At 42.6% G+C, this 17,184-nt stretch overlaps 1 protein-coding gene across 1 annotated transcript in view; it reads left to right on the top strand.

The window, feature by feature from the left end:
• Positions 1-17,184, top strand: part of TESK2 (testis associated actin remodelling kinase 2) — a 111,830-nt gene that overhangs the window by 92,164 nt on the left and 2,482 nt on the right. The window contains exons 4-8 of the mRNA XM_036854759.1: positions 197-343; positions 16,011-16,093; positions 16,320-16,404; positions 16,662-16,745; positions 16,958-17,044. Coding sequence (XP_036710654.1) covers positions 197-343; positions 16,011-16,093; positions 16,320-16,404; positions 16,662-16,745; positions 16,958-17,044 — 486 coding nt within the window. The remainder of the gene's footprint in view (positions 1-196; positions 344-16,010; positions 16,094-16,319; positions 16,405-16,661; positions 16,746-16,957; positions 17,045-17,184) is intronic.

Raw genomic sequence — 17,184 nt, 5'->3', positions numbered from 1 at the left:
TATATCCCTTAATAGATTGTGATCTTCTCAAAGGAAGGTGCAGCACCTACCATAGTGCCTGGATGCAGAATAAGCCCTCAGTAACTTCAAAAAAAAAATACAGTCTCTATCTTCTAGGTGTCTACTCTCTAGTGGTTTCACCACCACCCTAAGCATTCCTGACAAATGGTAGCTGGGTTTTCCTTCTGTTTTGCAGTATATCAACTCTGGAAACCTGGAACAGTTGCTAGACAGTAACCTGCATTTGCCCTGGACTGTGAGGGTGAAACTGGCTTATGACATAGCAGTGGGCCTCAGCTACCTTCACTTCAAAGGCATTTTCCATCGGGACCTCACATCTAAGGTACGAAGGCTTTACATGCACTACTCTTTGAGACACTGTCTTCCATTACCAAGAAAACTGTGTTAAGAAACCAGTCATTAATGTGCTTGAGAATGATGGAGATCTCTTATAAATTCAACATTCAGTCACAGAGGATACAACTTATTACTATGTACACCTAGTCCTTAGAAAGCCAATCTCGGCTCACAGCGGGTACCTTTCATTGCTGAGTCTGGCAACACATACATCTTGAGAACCTTCACTCTTGGCTTCAGGTCCTGAATGTGTGTTGCAGGAGTAGATGGCATGAGGACACTTAAGAGGTTCTTGCCCTATAGGAGTGACAGCAGTCAAGGTAATGTGGGAGCCTGTCTCTTAGTGTTTTCTCCCATGGCCTCCAGCAGGAGTTCTGTGATTTTTAGTCACTTGAGTGTAGGTTTTGAAAGCCATAATGTACTGACCCATTTTCTTTCTGTGTGATTGAGTTTCTGCCATCCTGCCAGTTCCTCTTTGGCGTCAGCTGGTCTCTGTAGTATTCTCTTGCTGTCCAAATTGCTGTGTGACCAGGTTAGAAAAGAGTTGCTTTTAGAGGAAGTTGGCCACACTACAAGGCAGACACCTCAGGGCCAAGTAGCACAGGACATCACGTGACAAGGCTTATATAAAATAGTACTGTTTGATCATTGATATGGGAACTATAAATCATCTAATATAACTTCTGTCCAAGAGCTGATTTAAAGTCTTCTAGGGAGGTATTATAGAAGTTTTGTACCTGCCCAAGAATAGCTGTTATTTCATTCTGCACCCTCAACACATACATATGCACACACACGCACATGCATACACATACTCCTACAGCCCTTCTGTCATGGATGAGGGGTATGGGAGCCTGTTATAAGAAAAAGTTTGCGAAGGGAACAAAAGCAGGCTGTGCTGTCAGAGCCAATAAGACCTAGAGCAGTGAGTCTCTGGCTACCTCACATTAGAATGGTTCTGGTGTTCCAAACAGCAGTACTGTCCTCGAGGGACCCTGGCCATTGGTTTGTGAGTACTACACAGAAAATAGCTTTGGGGAGGTGCTTGTAGGGCCCCTAGGTGTGGCAGGGCCATTTGTAGTCAGCTGCACTGTTACTGAAGGAGCACTAAGACTGGCAGGTGGAATCTGGTGACCAGCTGAGACCTAGTTGTGAGGAGTCCTTTATCTTCATTGGTATAAGCAAGGACTGGACAGTTGGACAGCTGGGACCTGGAAGGTGGTATCATTTCCTTTCCTCAGACTTTTCTCCTTCCTTAGAATGTTTTAGAAACTCAAAACTTAGAAAAACTTAGAAAACTGCACTTGTTCCAGGCAAATGGGTGGGGTTGTATCAACTTAGATACTGCCTTAAGTTGGTAGTATACTCTCACCTTAGGCATGCAACTAAAATCAAGTTGCTGGGGCTTCCCTGGTGGCGCAGTGGTTAAGAATCCGCCTGCCAAGGCAGGGGACACAGGTTCGAGCCCTGGTCCGGAAAGATCCCACATGCCGCGGAGCAACTAAGCCCGTGCGCCACAACCACTGAGCCTGCACTCTAGAGCCTGTGAGCCACAACTGCTGAGCCCTCGTGCCACAACTACTGAAGCCTGCGTGCCTAGAGCCCATGCTCTGCAACAAGAGAAGCCACCACAATGAGAAGCCCGTGCACCGCAACGAAGAGTAGCCCCAGCTCATTGCAACTAGAGAAAGCCTGCGTGCAGCAACGAAGACCCAACGCAGCCAAAAATAAATAAATAAAATAAGTAAAAAAAAAAAAAAAATCAAACTGTTGCTTCCTACTCAGCATCATTTTTTCTAAGGTGGAGGGAGGCCATGGCAAGTTATCTGTCAGTCACACAGGTATTTCTTGTGCACCTACATGAGTGTCTCCGGTGCCTGGTACCATGAATGAAGGGATATTTGAAAAAGATAATTTCTGACCAGAGGTAGTCTTGTTGGGAAATAACTGAAGAATAGTTCATAGCATTTTATAATTGAGTGTTCAGCTATAGACTATAGTTTTTCAGACAAAAGAAAGATCACTAGGCTAGGGTAGCTAGGCTTTCTGGAGGAAAGTCCTCCACTACCAATGAATTCCTAAGAACTCATCATATTCTCTTCAGTGCCCCCAAAACACTTTGTCCCATTGTGCTAGTGTCCAAGTGTGATTCTGTCTGGGATTGTCATAGTGTATGTATTGTAAAAATGACTAACCTTTTTGGAACTATAGGGTAAGACCACTGTCCTTTGGTTTTCCTAATAGGGAGTGGGTATTCCCATGTCAGTTGGCTTGAGATGAGAAACTAGGAATTTAGGAGAAAGAACTCCCTGGTATCACTGGGCTGTACTTTCTTGGGTCTGAACTTTAGGGGGTGGTGAGAACAAATGACTTTGCAACCTGGAGACAGGCTCGGAAGTACACTCTAGGGAATCTCAAGTTGAAGAAAAACTTCATTGCCCTTTTTATCATCCCTGAGCTTTTGGTAAAGTTTTGTCTAAATGTTTTATCTTCATAGTGTTGCAGAGATTAAGGAGAAGTTTGTGTGTCCCCACCTAGACCAGAGCAGCCCCACCCAGGAGACCTGTGTGATGGTGACAGTGACCATAAGAATGAGAAGCCCAAGGGAGAAGTCTAAAGGGACAGAGTAGGGCTTTGAAATTTCCAAATTATCTCCTTATTGTCCACCTTGGGTCTGAGTTTGATTTCTTTAAGGACAATAAAAGGTTTACTTATATTCTAGCGTGTACACTTCCTATTATTTGATGGTTCTGTTGTGTCCGTGTCTCCCACCAACACATGAGTTTCTCAAATGCCGCTCATATTCACCTTTTTATTCCTAGCACCTAACATATAGAGCCTGTCAGAGTAGGGGCTTCCTGGCCCTCTTTCAGAAAATGTGCTTGATGGCACAGAGGCCAAAACATCTGCTTGAGAACTGAGATTTTGAGTCCCACACCCAGTTTTGTCCCACCTCTTTAAATGACCTCAGTGCTCTTGGGTCCTTAGTGTCCCCAGTCTATTGACCTCATAGGAGTGATCAGTCCGGGCTTTTCAGGCCAGAGCTAACAGGAGGGATTTAAAGTAGTAGGAGCGTGTTCCAGGTAGGTATACCAGGATAGAGAGAAGCACATGCCTTTTTCCAAATGATCCTGAGCCTGTGGTAGCGGCAAAGAGGATCACTGGTTTCCAATCAGAGTGCCTATTGAAAGCAGTATTGCCTTTGTAGGATTCACACATCAGTGGTTACTGCAATACTGTTTTCAAGAGTGAAGAGTCTGTCAGATATAGCTGTTCTGTCTAATTTTGTAATTATTGCGATGCTGATGATTTACTTAGAAGCAAGTGTGATGCAGTGTGGCTTTAAAAACATTCCATTATTGAGCTCCATCAAGAAGTGGCAACAGCCACACACAGGCTAGGAGTGGCTGGTACAACTGTACGTGAGCCTTGGCTCTTAGGGGCAGCTGGGAGAGCAGTTTCTTTCTGCTTAATACTGTTACTGCCCAGGATCAGGCAAGCACCACTAGTCTTTTTGGATTTCCCCTAGGAGTGTGAATTATGTATTGTACCTCTCTTCTTGGTTGCTGGGTTTTTGTTAGTTTGTTTGTTTTGGGTTTTTTGGGGGGTGGGAATTTTTTTTGTTTTTTGTTTTTAACTCCAAAGAATCCACTCTGGCCATTCCACTAGAGTGAAAAGCCTATCTAGCTGTGATCTTAGGCTAGGAACCCCACAACTAGGAACAGAAAATGCCAATTTTCAGAGTCTGAAGAGAGCATGAATTAGAAACAAAGTTGAATGCTGGGGGGAGGTAGAGAGTGTGTATTAGGGCACCTTGTAGTCATTTTTTATAAAGAGGACCATCAACAGCCTTTGGGAACCATTTATACTGTGCTACTAGAGGACATAGAAATTACTAGAATGCAATCTGTACCATCCCTGGGCTCTTAGTCAAGTTGGAGAGACAGATATGTGAGTAGATTATTTCCCAAGAATTACAGAAAAGAGAGGGGATCACATGGTGGGATGGAGGGGAAGGGAGGGGATGGGACACATTACAGCAAACCAGATAATCTTTTGAGACTTGGACTGCAGCCGTCTCTGCGACATTTAGGAGGGCAATTCAGTCTCTGATCTCCCTGTGGTATGAAAAGAAACTTTTAACCCTTCTTGAGATGTAGAATCAGTACTTTCTTTCTAAGTGGGTTTATGGGTGAATTTGTTGGTGGTAAGTGGAGAGAGGTGTTAGCACATGGAAAGCCTTTTTTTTGTTGTTCTAGAAATAGCTTTAGCTTAGAGCTAACACTCACAAATGGACTTGGCATTTCTCCGCTCAGGTGGTTTTATTCAGTGCCAATACTGACTGTGCAGCTTTTCTAGGAGACCTCAGGATCTGCTCTTAGGTGTCTACTCTGGCCCAGTTCTGAAGGATTTGTGTTGGCTTCCAGAAATGCATTCATGGCCACCTTTTGAGTCTTGTCAGCTCAGTCCCCATTATGGAGAGTCGAATGTATGATTAGTGTATGCCTTTTCACCTGCTTTTGAAAGAAGCTTCAGTCATCTATCCAGGCTTTCATATAACAAACTTTTGCTAAGTTCTTTCTGTGTGTCTGTGCTAGGTTAGAGGTACAGAGATAAATGGGATCATTCCCTGCCCTTGACGAGGCAAACATGTAAGTCTCTCTGCTACGGTGTGATGTATTATAGTAGGACTAGGACAAAGAAGAACGGGAGCCAGGAAGCAGCAGTGCCTGGGCCCCTCTTTGAACCTGAAAAGGTCACCTGTCGCCTCAGGGAAGTCTGACTGGGCCTTTCTTATGTCTGCTGCTTATTCCAGGCATACTTTTGAATAAAGCATTCTTCATCCTCTATTTAGTGGACTTTGTATCCCACACAGCCTGAAAATTAGTCTGGCTTCTTCAGAACCACACAGTGGTCTGAGCTTCATATTTTGTACTCTGTAGTCAAATAGTCTGTACTGGGGCCATGTCCAAGTCGGGTGAGAAATGCAAGCATTACACTAGGTGCCCTTGGATTAACCAACGTTGGAGGTAGGGGCTAGCATCCCAGATGAAGGGGTCTTATTGTATTGCCTGCACAAGCAGTGCTGCCTTCTCCATGGGCCCTGGCCCCTTTTGCTATCTTTTTTTTTTAAAAATTAATTAATTAATTTATTTTTGGCTGTGTTGGGTCTTCGTTTCTTTCTTTTTTTTTTTATTTATTTATTTATTTTTTTTCCCACACACACACACTGTATTTTATTTTTACAAGAGATAAATAGACTGACACCAAGCATTGTACATGGATGACCACAACAAAAGCAACAATGATTGCAATTACCAAACATGAAACACACTCATACTATGTCATAATATTGACATTCAGTCCAGTAATCCTCCACTGTAACAGCTCCTTTACTTTGCAGTGAAAATTGATTTGTATATTCTTTGCCTCTGAGTCCTTGTGGGATTTTTTTTTTTTAATTCAGACAGAAAGTCACAAAAATTATACTCATCCTCATCAGTTCACTCAGTCCCATGTAATTAATTTTTTTTTCATCTTGATCTTTTGTTAGCACTTTTATGAGTTCATCAGTTTTTCATTAGGGTTCTGAAAATGCTTATTCATTCAGTTCAGCAGTACAGTCAGTTACCAGAAACCTGTATTTGTCAGAGTCTTTTCCATGAATTTCTTGAAGATGAAACCCTTTTATAGGAACATATTTGCAAAATCATCAGAGTACACCCAGAACTGTCTGTAAATGACAAAAGACTTAAAAATGACCACGGTTAAAGATTTGATGAAAGTTCATAATAATGCAGTTGACAAGAAAATTAGTTATTTCTGAGATATACATTTTAAAGTAATAACTAGGATTATTACTTATAACATTATACCAGAACATATAAGATTTTTAGAAATTTCATGTAATGTCTGAAACATTTATATTAACATATTTCCATACATATTTCCATACAAATACAAATATAGGATTTTTAGAAATTTCATGTAATGTCTGAAACATTTATATTAACATATTTCCATACAAATAACCCAATGAAGGTTTAGTATTAGTTGTTTTGTTTGTTTTTTTATACTGCAGGTTCTTATTAGGCATCAATTTTATACACATCAGTGTATACATGTCTCAACTTCTGCCCTGCAAACTGGCTCATCTGTACCATTTTTCTAGGTTCCACACACATGCATTAATATACGATATTTGTTTTTCTCTTTCTGACTTACTTCACTCTGTATGACAGTCTCTAGATCCATCCACGTCTCAACAAATGACTCAATTTCGTTCCTTTTTATGGCTGAGTAATATTCCATTGTATATATGTACCACATCTTCTTTATCCATTCGTCTGTTGATGGGCATTTAGGTTGCTTCCATGACCTGGCTATTGTAAATAGTGCTGCAATGAACATTCGGGTGCATGTGTCTTTTTGAATTACGGTTTTCTCTGGGTATATGCCCAGTAGTGGGATTGCTGGGTCATATGGTAATTCTATTTTTAGTTTTTTAAGGAACCTCCATATTGTTCTCCATAGTGGCTGTATCAATTTACATTCCCACCAACAGTGCAAGAGGTTTCCCTTTTCTCCACACCCTCTCCAGCATTTGTTGTTTGTAGATTTTCTGATGATGCCCATTCTAACAGGAGTGAGGTGATACCTCATTGTAGTTTTGATTTGCATTTCTCTAATAATTAGTGATGTTAAGCATCTTTTCATGTGCTTCGTGGCCGTCTGTATGTCTTCTTTGGAGAAATGTCTATTTAGGTCTTCTGCCCATTTTTGGATTGGGGTGTTTGTTTCTTTGATATTGAGCTGAATGAGCTGTTTATATATTTTGGAGATTAATCCTTTGTCCGTTGATTCATTTGCAAATATTTTCTCCCATTCTGAGGGTTGTCTTTTCGTCTTGTTTATGGTTTCCTTTGCTGTGCAAAAACTTTGAAGTTTCATTAGGTCCCACTTGTTTATTTTTGTTTTTATTTCCATTACTCTAGGAGGTGGATCCAAAAAGATCTTGCTGTGATTTATGTCAAAGAGTGTTCTTCCTATGTTTTCCTCTAAGAGTTTTATAGTGTCCAGTCTTATATTTAGGTCTCTAATCCATTTTGAGTTTATTTTTGTGTATGGTGTTAGGGAGTATTCTAATTTCATTCTTTTACATGTAGCTGTCCAGTTTTCCCAGCACCACTTATTGAAGAGACTGTCTTTTCTCCATTGTATATCTTTGCCTCCTTTGTCATAGATTAGTTGACCATAGGTGCGTGGGTTAATCTCTGGGCTTTCTATCTTTTTCCATTGATCTATGTTTCTGTTTTTGTGCCAGTACCATATTGTCTTGATTACTGTAGCTTTGTAGTATAGTCTGAAGTCAGGGAGTCTGATTCCTCCAGCTCCATTTTTTTGCCTCAAGACTGCTTTGGCTATTCGGGGTCTTTTGTGTCTCCATACAAATTTTAAGATGATTTGTTCTAGCTCCGTAAAAAATGCCATTGGTAATTTGATAGGGATTGCATTGAATCTGTAGATTGCTTTGGGTAGTATACTCATTTTCACAATGTTGATTCTTCCAATCCAAGAACATGGTATATCTCTCCATCTGTTGGTATCATCTTTAATTTCTTTCATCAGTGTCTTATAGTTTTCTGCATACAGGTCTTTTGTCTCCCTAGGTAGGTTTATTCCTAGGTATTTTATTCTTTTTGTTGCAATGGTAAATGGGAGTGTTTCCATAATTTCTCTTTCAGATTTTTCATCATTAGTGTATAGGAATGCAAGAGATTTCTGTGCATTAATTTTGTATCCTGCAACTTTACCATATTCATTAATTAGCTCTAGCAGTTTTCTGGTGGCAGTTTTAGGATTCTCTATGTATAGTATCATGTCATCCGCAAACAGTGACAGTTTTACTTCTTCTTTTCCAATTTGTATTCCTTTTATTTCTTTTTCTTCTCTGATTGCCGTGGCTAGGACTTCCAGAACTATGTTGAATAATAGTGGTGAGAGTGGACATCCTTGTCTCGTTCCTGATCTTAGAGGAAATGCTTTCAGTTTTTCACCATTGAGAATGATGTTTGCTGTGGGTTTGTCATATATGGCCTTTATTATGTTGAGGTAGGTTCCCTCTATGCCCACTTTCTGGAGAGTTTTTATCATAAATGGGTGTTGAATTTTGTCAAAAGCTTTTTCTGCATCTATTGAGATGATCATATGGTTTTTATTCTTCAATTTGTTAATATGGTGTATCACATTGATTGATTTGCGTACATTGAAGAATCCTTGCATCCCTGGGATAAATCCCACTTGATCGTGGTGTATGATCCTTTTAATGTGTTGTTGGATTCTGTTTGCTAGTATTTTGTTGAGGATTTTTGCATCTATATTCATCAGTGATATTGGTCTGTAATTTTCTTTTTTTGTAGTGTCTTTGTCTGGTTTTGGTATCAGGGTGATGGTGGCCTCATAGAATGAGTTTGGGAGTGTTCCTTCCTCTGCAATTTTTTGGAAGAGTTTGAGAAGGATGGGTGTTAGCTCTTCTCTAAATGTTTGATAGAATTCACCTGTGAAGCCATCTGGTCCTGGACTTTTGTTTGTTGGAAGATTTTTAATCACAGTTTCAATTTCATTACTTGTGATTGGTCTGTTCATATTTTCTGTTTCTTCCTGGTTCAGTCTTGGAAGGTTATACCTTTCTAAGAATTTGTCCATTTCTTCCAGGTTGTCCATTTTATTGGCATAAAGTTGCTTGTAGTAGTCTCTTAGGATGCTTTGTATTTCTGCAGTGTCTGTTGTAACTTCTCCTTTTTCATTTCTGATTTTATTGATTTGAGTCCTCTCCCTCTTTTTCTTAATGAGTCTGGCTAATGGCTTATCAATTTTGTTTATCTTCTCAAAGAACCAACTTTTAGTTTTATTGATCTTTGCTATTGTTTTCTTTGTTTCTGTTTCACTTATTTCTGCTCTGATCTTTATGATTTCTTTCCTTCTGCTAACATTGGGTTTTGTTTGTTCTTCTTTCTCTAGTTTCTTTAGGTGTAAGGTTAGATTGTTTACTTGAGATTTTTCTTGTTTCTTTAGGTAGGCTTGTATAGCTATAAACTTCCCTCTTAGAACCGCTTTTGCTGCATCCCATAGGTTTTGGGTCGTCGTGTTTTCATTGTCATTTGTCTCTAGGTATTTTTTGATTTCCTCTTTGATTTCTTCAGTGATCTCTTGGTTATTTAGTAACGTATTGTTTAGCCTCCATGTGTTTGTCTTTTTTACGTTTTTTTCCCTGTAATTCATTTCTAATCTCATAGCGTTGTGGTCAGAAAAGATGCTTGATATGATTTCAATTTTCTTAAATTTACTGAGGCTTGATTTGTGACCCAAGATGTGATCTATCCTGGAGAATGTTCCGTGCGCACTTGAGAAGAACGTGTAATCTGCTGTTTTTGGATGGAATGTCCTATATATATCAATTAAATCTATCTGGTCTATTGTGTCATTTAAAGCTTCTGTTTCCTTATTTATTTTCATTTTGGATGATCTGTCCATTGGTGTAAGTGAGGTGTTAAAGTCCCCCACTATGATTGTGTTACTGTCGATTTCCTCTTTTATAGCTGTTAGCAGTTGCCTTATGTATTGAGGTGCTCCTATGTTGGGTGCATATATATTTATAATTGTTATATCTTCTTCTTGGATTGATCCCTGGATCATTATGTAGTGTCCTTCTTTGTCTCTTGTAACATTCTTTATTTTAAAGTCTATTTTATCTGATATGAGTATAGCTACTCCAGCTTTCTTTTGATTTCCATTCGCATGGAATATCTTCTTCCATCCCCTCACTTTCAGTCTGTATGTGTCCCTAGGTCTAAAGTGGGTCTCTTGTAGACAGCATATATATGGGTCTTGTTTTTGTATCCATTCAGCCAGTCTATGTCTTTTGGTTGGGGCATTTAATCCATTCACGTTTAAGGTAATTATCGATATGTATGTTCCTATGACCATTTTCTTAATTGTTTTGGGTTTGTTTTTGTAGGTCCTTTTCTTCTCTTGTGTTTCCCACTTAGAGAAGTTCCTTTAGCATTTGTTGTAGAGCTGGTTTGGTGGTGCTGAATTCTCTTAGCTTTTGCTTGTCTGTAAAGCTTTTGATTTCTCCATCAAATCTAAATGAGATCCTTGCTGGGTAGAGTAATCTTGGTTGTAGGTTCTTCCCTTTCATCACTTTAAGTATATCATGCCACTCCCTTCTGGCTTGCAGAGTTTCTGCTGAGAAATCAGCTGTTAACCTTATGGAAGTTCCTTTGTATGTTATTTGTCGTTTTTCCCTTGCTGCTTTCAATAATTTTTCTTTGTCCTTAATTTTTGCCACTTTGATTACTATGTGTCTCGGCGTGTTTCTCCTTGGGTTTATTCTGTATGGGACTCTCTGCGCTTCCTGGACTTGGGTGGCTATTTCCTTTCCCATGTTAGGGAAGTTTTCGACTATAATCTCTTCAAATATTTTCTCTGGTCCTTTCTCTCTCTCTTCTCCTTCTGGCACCCCTATAATGCGAATGTTGTTGCGTTTAATGTTGTCCCAGAGGTCTCTTAGGCTGTCTTCATTTCTTTTCATTCTTTTTTCTTTAGTCTGTTCCGCAGCAGTGAATTCCACCATTCTGTCTTCCAGGTCACTTATCCGTTCTTCTGCCTCAGTTATTCTGCTATTAATTCCTTCTAGTGTAGTTTTCATTTCAGTTATTGTATTGGTCATCTCTGTTTGTTTGTTCTTTAATTCTTCTAGGTCTTTGTTAATCATTTCTTGCATCTTCTCAATCTTTGCCTCCATTCTTATTCCGAGGTCCTGGATCATCTTCAGTATCATTATTCTGAATTCTTTTTCTGGAAGGTTGCCTATCTCCACTTCATTTAGTTGTTTTTCTGGGGTTTTTTCTTGTTCCTTCATCTGGTACATAGCCCTCTGCCTTTTCATCTTCTCTATCTTTCTGTAACTGTCGGGTCTTCGTTTCTGTGCGAGGGCCCCCTCCAGTTGCAGCAAGCGGGGGCCACTCCTCATCGCGGTGCGCGGGCCTCTCACTATCATGGCCTCTCCTGTTGCGGAGCACAGGCTCCAGACGCGCAGACTCAGTAGTTGTGGCTCACGGGCCCAGTTGCTCCGCGGCATGTGGGATCTTCCCAGACCAGGGCTCGAACCCGTGTCCCCTGCACCAGCAGTCAGACTCTCAACCACTGCGCCACCAGGGAAGCCCCCTTTTGCTATGTTAAGACTACATTGTTCCTGCCATGGCCTTGCTGTCTCTAGTGGAAAGCTTTTCAGCCAGTTCCTCTGGAGAGGCCAAAATCATTAGGAGGGATCCCTTTAGAATCAGGAGACCTGTGTCTTTACCACTTATAGTTGTAAGCTACACTTTTCTCATCTTAAATGTAAAAATCTCAGATCTGCCTACCTGACAGTGTTGTTTGAATCACTTGGATTATGTTTATGAAAAATGTTTTGTAATTCGTAAGGTACCACACAGACAGAAGTAGACAATCTGTCCCTTGCCCAAGGGGCTAGGAAATATTCTCTAGGCCACTTCCTCTAGGCCACTTCCCTCTTAAGACATCCCTGCTTTGCTAAAGCTTATAGTCTATAGCTTACAGTCTATAGCTATAGGAAGGGACTATAGAAACAGATACTTTCATTATAATATCTCAAATGCTAAGGTTAGAGAGAGGAGAAGCATAGGGTGCTTTGAAAAAGGATATTTAACCCAGCCTGAGGGTACAGAGAAGACTTCTTGGAGAAGGTGATGCTTGAGCTGAATCTTGAAAATTGAATTCTGCTTAGTAAGTATTGTGTGTGTGGAGGGGGGTTATATTCCAGACCAGACCAGACTGCATAAACAAAGGCATAGAGGCATAAACGGTCTGATGTGCAGACTGTGAGGCTGAAGTGGTAGGGGATAAGAATTGAAAAGAGAGGAGTCTAATCATATACTATCTAATTGGATTTTATCTTCTAGATAGGAAATGAAGAACCATTGTGGCTTTTTTAAAGTAACAGCTTTTTTGAGATATTACATAAAATAAAGTTCACCCTTGCAAAGTATACATTTCAGTAGTTTTTAGTATATTCAGTAATCACCACTAACTAATTTCAAAACTTTTCATCACTCCAAAAGGAAAACCCCATGCCCTGTTCTCCTCTCCCTTCAGCATTTGGCAATCACTAATCTTTTATCAGTTTCTATGGATTTGCTTATTCTGGACGTTTCATATAATGGAATCATACAATATGTCATTGCCAGCTTTTAAGTAGGGGAGTAACACAGATTTGCATTTTACAGAGATCATGCTGGCAGAAATGAGGAAGGTGGATTATGGAGATCAAGCCTGGCCCAAGCCACAGAGACCAGTTGGAATATTGCAGTATTCAGGGGAGGATGTGAACTAGGGTAATAGTAGTGGGGATGAAGAGGGAGGGACCGATTTGAAAAACATTTAGAAGCTAAAATTACTTGGAGTAAGAGTAAAAAGTCTAGGCTGAATCTCAAGTTTCTAGCTTAGCAAACTGGGTGGAAAATGGCAGTGCCAGTTGACATAAAAATATAGCTAGAGTTTTAGTTTTGGGGGAAAAAAGATGAGTTCAAGTTTGCATGTATGGAGTTCAGTGTGAATAATCCAGGAGGAGATGTCCAGAAATAGATGAGATGTGCAAAGCTGAAGCTTGAGGATAAAGGTCAGTGCTGAGGATATACATTTGGGAGTCATCAGCACAGAGGTGGTAATTAGAAAAGAAATGTGGAATAGCCTCCACAATAGAGCACAAGCTGTAGGCCCAAGATAGAACCCTGAGACCATCATCCTCATTAGGGCCTGCATTGGAGTGTGTAAAGGTGGAGGAGGAAATCCATAGTGTCACAGAAGCCAGGCGAGAAGATTCAAAAGGAACAAGAATAGCCTGTAACTAACCTCTAATGGCTAGTCTGTTAGCTCCAGGACTGCAACGGCTTAGTCTCTGCATGCCCAGTACTAATATGATTCCTGAATCATATGTAAAAGTGCTGAAGAAAATAATCAGCAATGTCAACAGCAGCAAGATCAAGTAATAAAAGGACTGATTTTGTCTACTGAGCTTAATGCCACAGAACTCATGGGGATCCTCAGTGAGAACACTTCCAGCAGAAGCCAGTGAGGAAGGAATGGGAGATAAGGAACTAAAAACAGCAAGTGTTGCCAGCCAAACTTCACTAGCCCAGACCCCACTAAGGGCAGGCTCAGGAGTTTATTGAAAAACCCTATAGGAACTAATCCTGGTCAGAGTTGCTCTCCATTTTCCTTCTCGCCTCAGATACAGACTCCTAAAGTTTGCTCTTTTGGTTTTCAGTATTCCATCTCTGTCTTTGGCTCTAATGCCCAGCTGTTGGCTGTGGGGAAGCTTTAAGAGAGGCAGTGGTCACACTCCAGACCAGAGGCAGACCGGACTAGGCAGGCTTGCCCCATGTTGTAGGGCCCTGATCATCCCTGCTGTAGTCATTTCTTAGCTGCTCAGAGAAGCTACTATGAAGTCACTTCCTTCTAGATGGGTGGTTTATAATGAGTGAACAAGAGGTCTCCATGAATGTGAAGATGGGGCAGAAACTGAACAGCTTTGACAAGGGCAGTATACTGTGGTCCTGTTCTGTTCCTTACTTGCTGAATCTAAGCTGAATTTAACAGGGTTGTTTCTGAGGGCTATAAAGCAAATAGTAAATAGGACTTCAGACTGAGCCTTGGAGACAGGAACCTGAGTTGCTGGTGAAAGAGGAGGAGGAGGGGAGAAAAACAAGTGACAGATCTGAGGTGCCACTGCCTCACAAGCCAGTGCCCAACAGCCTAGGCTTTGACTGTCTAATAGACAAGCTGGCCTAGAGCCCGTCTTCTCACAGACAGTAAAGTCAGGGAGCTGGGGTGGGGGTGGCGGAGTGCTGAGCCAGTGGACTGATGGGAGGGCCAAAGCCAGGACAAGCACAAGGACGGTCCTGCTTAGAAGCCAGAGACACTTATGTCTGCCAGGAATCAAGGGTAGGAGAGGATGTAATGAAATCACATTACATGAAATCACATTTCCCTTCCAACTCAGGGAAAGAGAGAATAGTGTGATCACATCAAAGCCAGAGTAAGGGACTAATTTGTACCTGATGTGGAGTAAGCAGGTGACTTGGCAATGCCTTGGCAACTGGACGCCAAGGCAAGGAAGAGGGAGGGCTGGTTTGGTGATATAGGGCCTTGCTGGCCCCAGAAATGTCCGTGGGAGCCAAGGATCCCTGCTCCCTGCTGCCTCTGGAGGAAGGTGGGTGGAGTGAGTTGCCTCCTGAGCCAGAGTGGTATAGGGCCATTTTGAACACAGCTATTTGGGGAGAGTTTGTTGCTGCTTTGTGTTTATTTTCACGTCACTTGGGTGGGTCATCCTTTCTCTGGAGATAGCAGCATTTGTTCAATGAGCTTGTCCTGAGCCTCTCTCATGAATTGAATACTGTGAGGAAGGCAGGCCCAAACCTAAACTTGCTCCTGAGGAGCTGATGGCCTCTGCTAGGCTGTAAGAGGGAGTGGCACAGAGGGGTTAAGGGAGTTGAGATGAGAGAGAGATGAAGGTGAGAGCTGGAGAGGTCAGGACTGGAAAGGTAAGCTTGTCTTAAAACACAAAATTTTCTGAGGTGAAAAGAATTGGAAGAACATTCCAAATGGAAGGGAACAGTATAAGCAAAGGCAAAGGTTTGCAGGACCTGTTCAGGCTTCCCAAATCAAGCTTGTCTGTTACAAGTTTGGATGAAGATGTGTACATAGGGGCACCAAGGCACGGGGAGGTTGGTAGCTGGTTGGTTAGAGCCAGGTCATGGAATTTTTTTCTGTGGCTGCGTTGGGTCTTCGTTGCTGTGCACGGGCTTTCTCTAGTTGTGACGAGCAGGGGCTACTCTTCGTTGTGGTGCACAGGCTTCTCATTGCGGTGGCTTCTCTTGTTGCGGAGCATGGGCTCTAGGTGTGCGGGCTTCAGTAGTTGCAGCACGTGGGCTCAGTAGTTGCGGCTCACGGGCTTAGTTGCTCCACGGCATTTGGGATCTTCCCGGACCAGGGATCGAACCTGTGTCCCCTGCATTGGCAGGCAGATTCTTAACCACTGCGCCACCAGGGAAGTCCCAGAGATCATGGAATTTTAACGCCAGAGAAGAGGTTGGTTGTGATCTTGTGGGCAGTGAAAGTTGGTGTAGGCTTGGGCACTTGTCCTGTGCTTACATTACTTGGCAAGATCAGACCTGGCCTTGGGTCTCTGTGTTCTGAGGGAAGGATGAAGGGAGGCCAGGGGCCTGATGATAGCCTGTCTTCCTCCACTAGATTGTAAGCTCCAAGAGGACAAGGGTTTCTGTTCATTGAGGTATCTCAGACACTTAGAACCATGCCTAGCACATAGAAAGTAAGATAAATATTTGTTTGGAGCATGATATAGTCCTAGGGCAGCCACCAAAGATCCAGGCCTAACTCATCTCACATGGCTATCAGAGCCCCCAAGTCTGACCACGGGGGTCAGCCCAAGAGTGTGGTTTCACCAAGGAGCAGAGGACAAGGTGCCCTGTGGCAGGGAGGGGTGGTGGTAAAGTCTATGGCTGGCTGGTCCCACTTCTGAGCCACATTGTCTTCTTTTTTGGGAACCCTAGAACTGCCTGATAAAGAGGGATGAGAATGGTTACTCTGCAGTGGTAGGTGACTTTGGCCTGGCTGAGAAGATCCCTGATGTCAGGTGGGTAGCCTTAATGGGTGCTGGGGTCACAGAAGGGACTGAGGCAAAGGGAAGACTCCAGCTTCCTCCTCAGCGGCCAGGACTTGGTCACAGCCCAACCTCAGCTCCCTAAATTCAGTCAATTCTAGTGTGTGCCCATCCTTGGGGGAGAGGAATTCCCAGTGGTCAGATATCTCATTGCACCTGCCAGTGGCAAGCTCATTTTCCATGTAATCTCACCCCACAGCATGGGGAGTGAGAAGCTGGCTGTGGTGGGCTCACCCTTCTGGATGGCACCCGAGGTTCTCCGAGATGAGCCCTACAATGAAAAGGTGAGTCTGGGGACCCCAAGGTCTGGTTCTCTGTAGAATCCATTCTTAGCAGAAAGTGTCCTGAGTCACACTTCATGTATGGGGTGAGGATCTACATCCTTCGTGCCAGAAACAGGGCTGGCACCTGTCAGCTGCCTAGTGAATGAATTGAATGAAATATGGACAATAGGGCCCAGGCCTGGGCTAGTGGACATGAGGGGCAGAAACCCCACCTCTCACCCCATTGAGAGGGAAACTGAGATCTCAATTCCCACCAGGCGGACGTGTTCTCTTATGGTATCATCCTCTGTGAGATCATCGCCCGCATACAGGCTGATCCAGACTATCTTCCCCGAACAGAGGTGAGCTCCAGGATGGGGATCAGTGCCACTGGGATGGGGCTGCTTTTGAGGCCATGGAATTGTTTTTTTCTTGGTGGAGTTGCTGGAACTTAGTCTGTGGTTACTTCTCTGGGGCAGTTCCCAGACTCTCCTGAGCAGGCCAGGATGGGTGGAGGGATTCATGACCTGGCTACCAATGTCCCCTGGTCCTTCCCCTCCATACCCATCCACAGAATTTCGGGCTGGACTATGACGCTTTCCAGCACATGGTGGGAGACTGTCCCCCAGACTTTCTGCAGCTCACCTTCAACTGTTGTAATGTGAGTATCTTTTTCCTCCTGGCTTTGGTTGGGGCTGGCTGAACCCTGTTCACCTAGTTAGGACTTTAGGGAGAGGCTGCTAATTAGCCTTACAGGGACCTGTTTTTCACTGATGAGTGACAGTGCCCACATTCCCTCCT

This window comes from Balaenoptera musculus, chromosome 1 (assembly GCF_009873245.2).
Source record: "Balaenoptera musculus isolate JJ_BM4_2016_0621 chromosome 1, mBalMus1.pri.v3, whole genome shotgun sequence".
NCBI classification, from domain to species: Eukaryota; Metazoa; Chordata; class Mammalia; order Artiodactyla; family Balaenopteridae; genus Balaenoptera; species Balaenoptera musculus.
The sequence above is the reverse complement of the archived record's forward strand: the minus strand, read 5'-3'. Positions and strand labels throughout refer to the sequence as shown.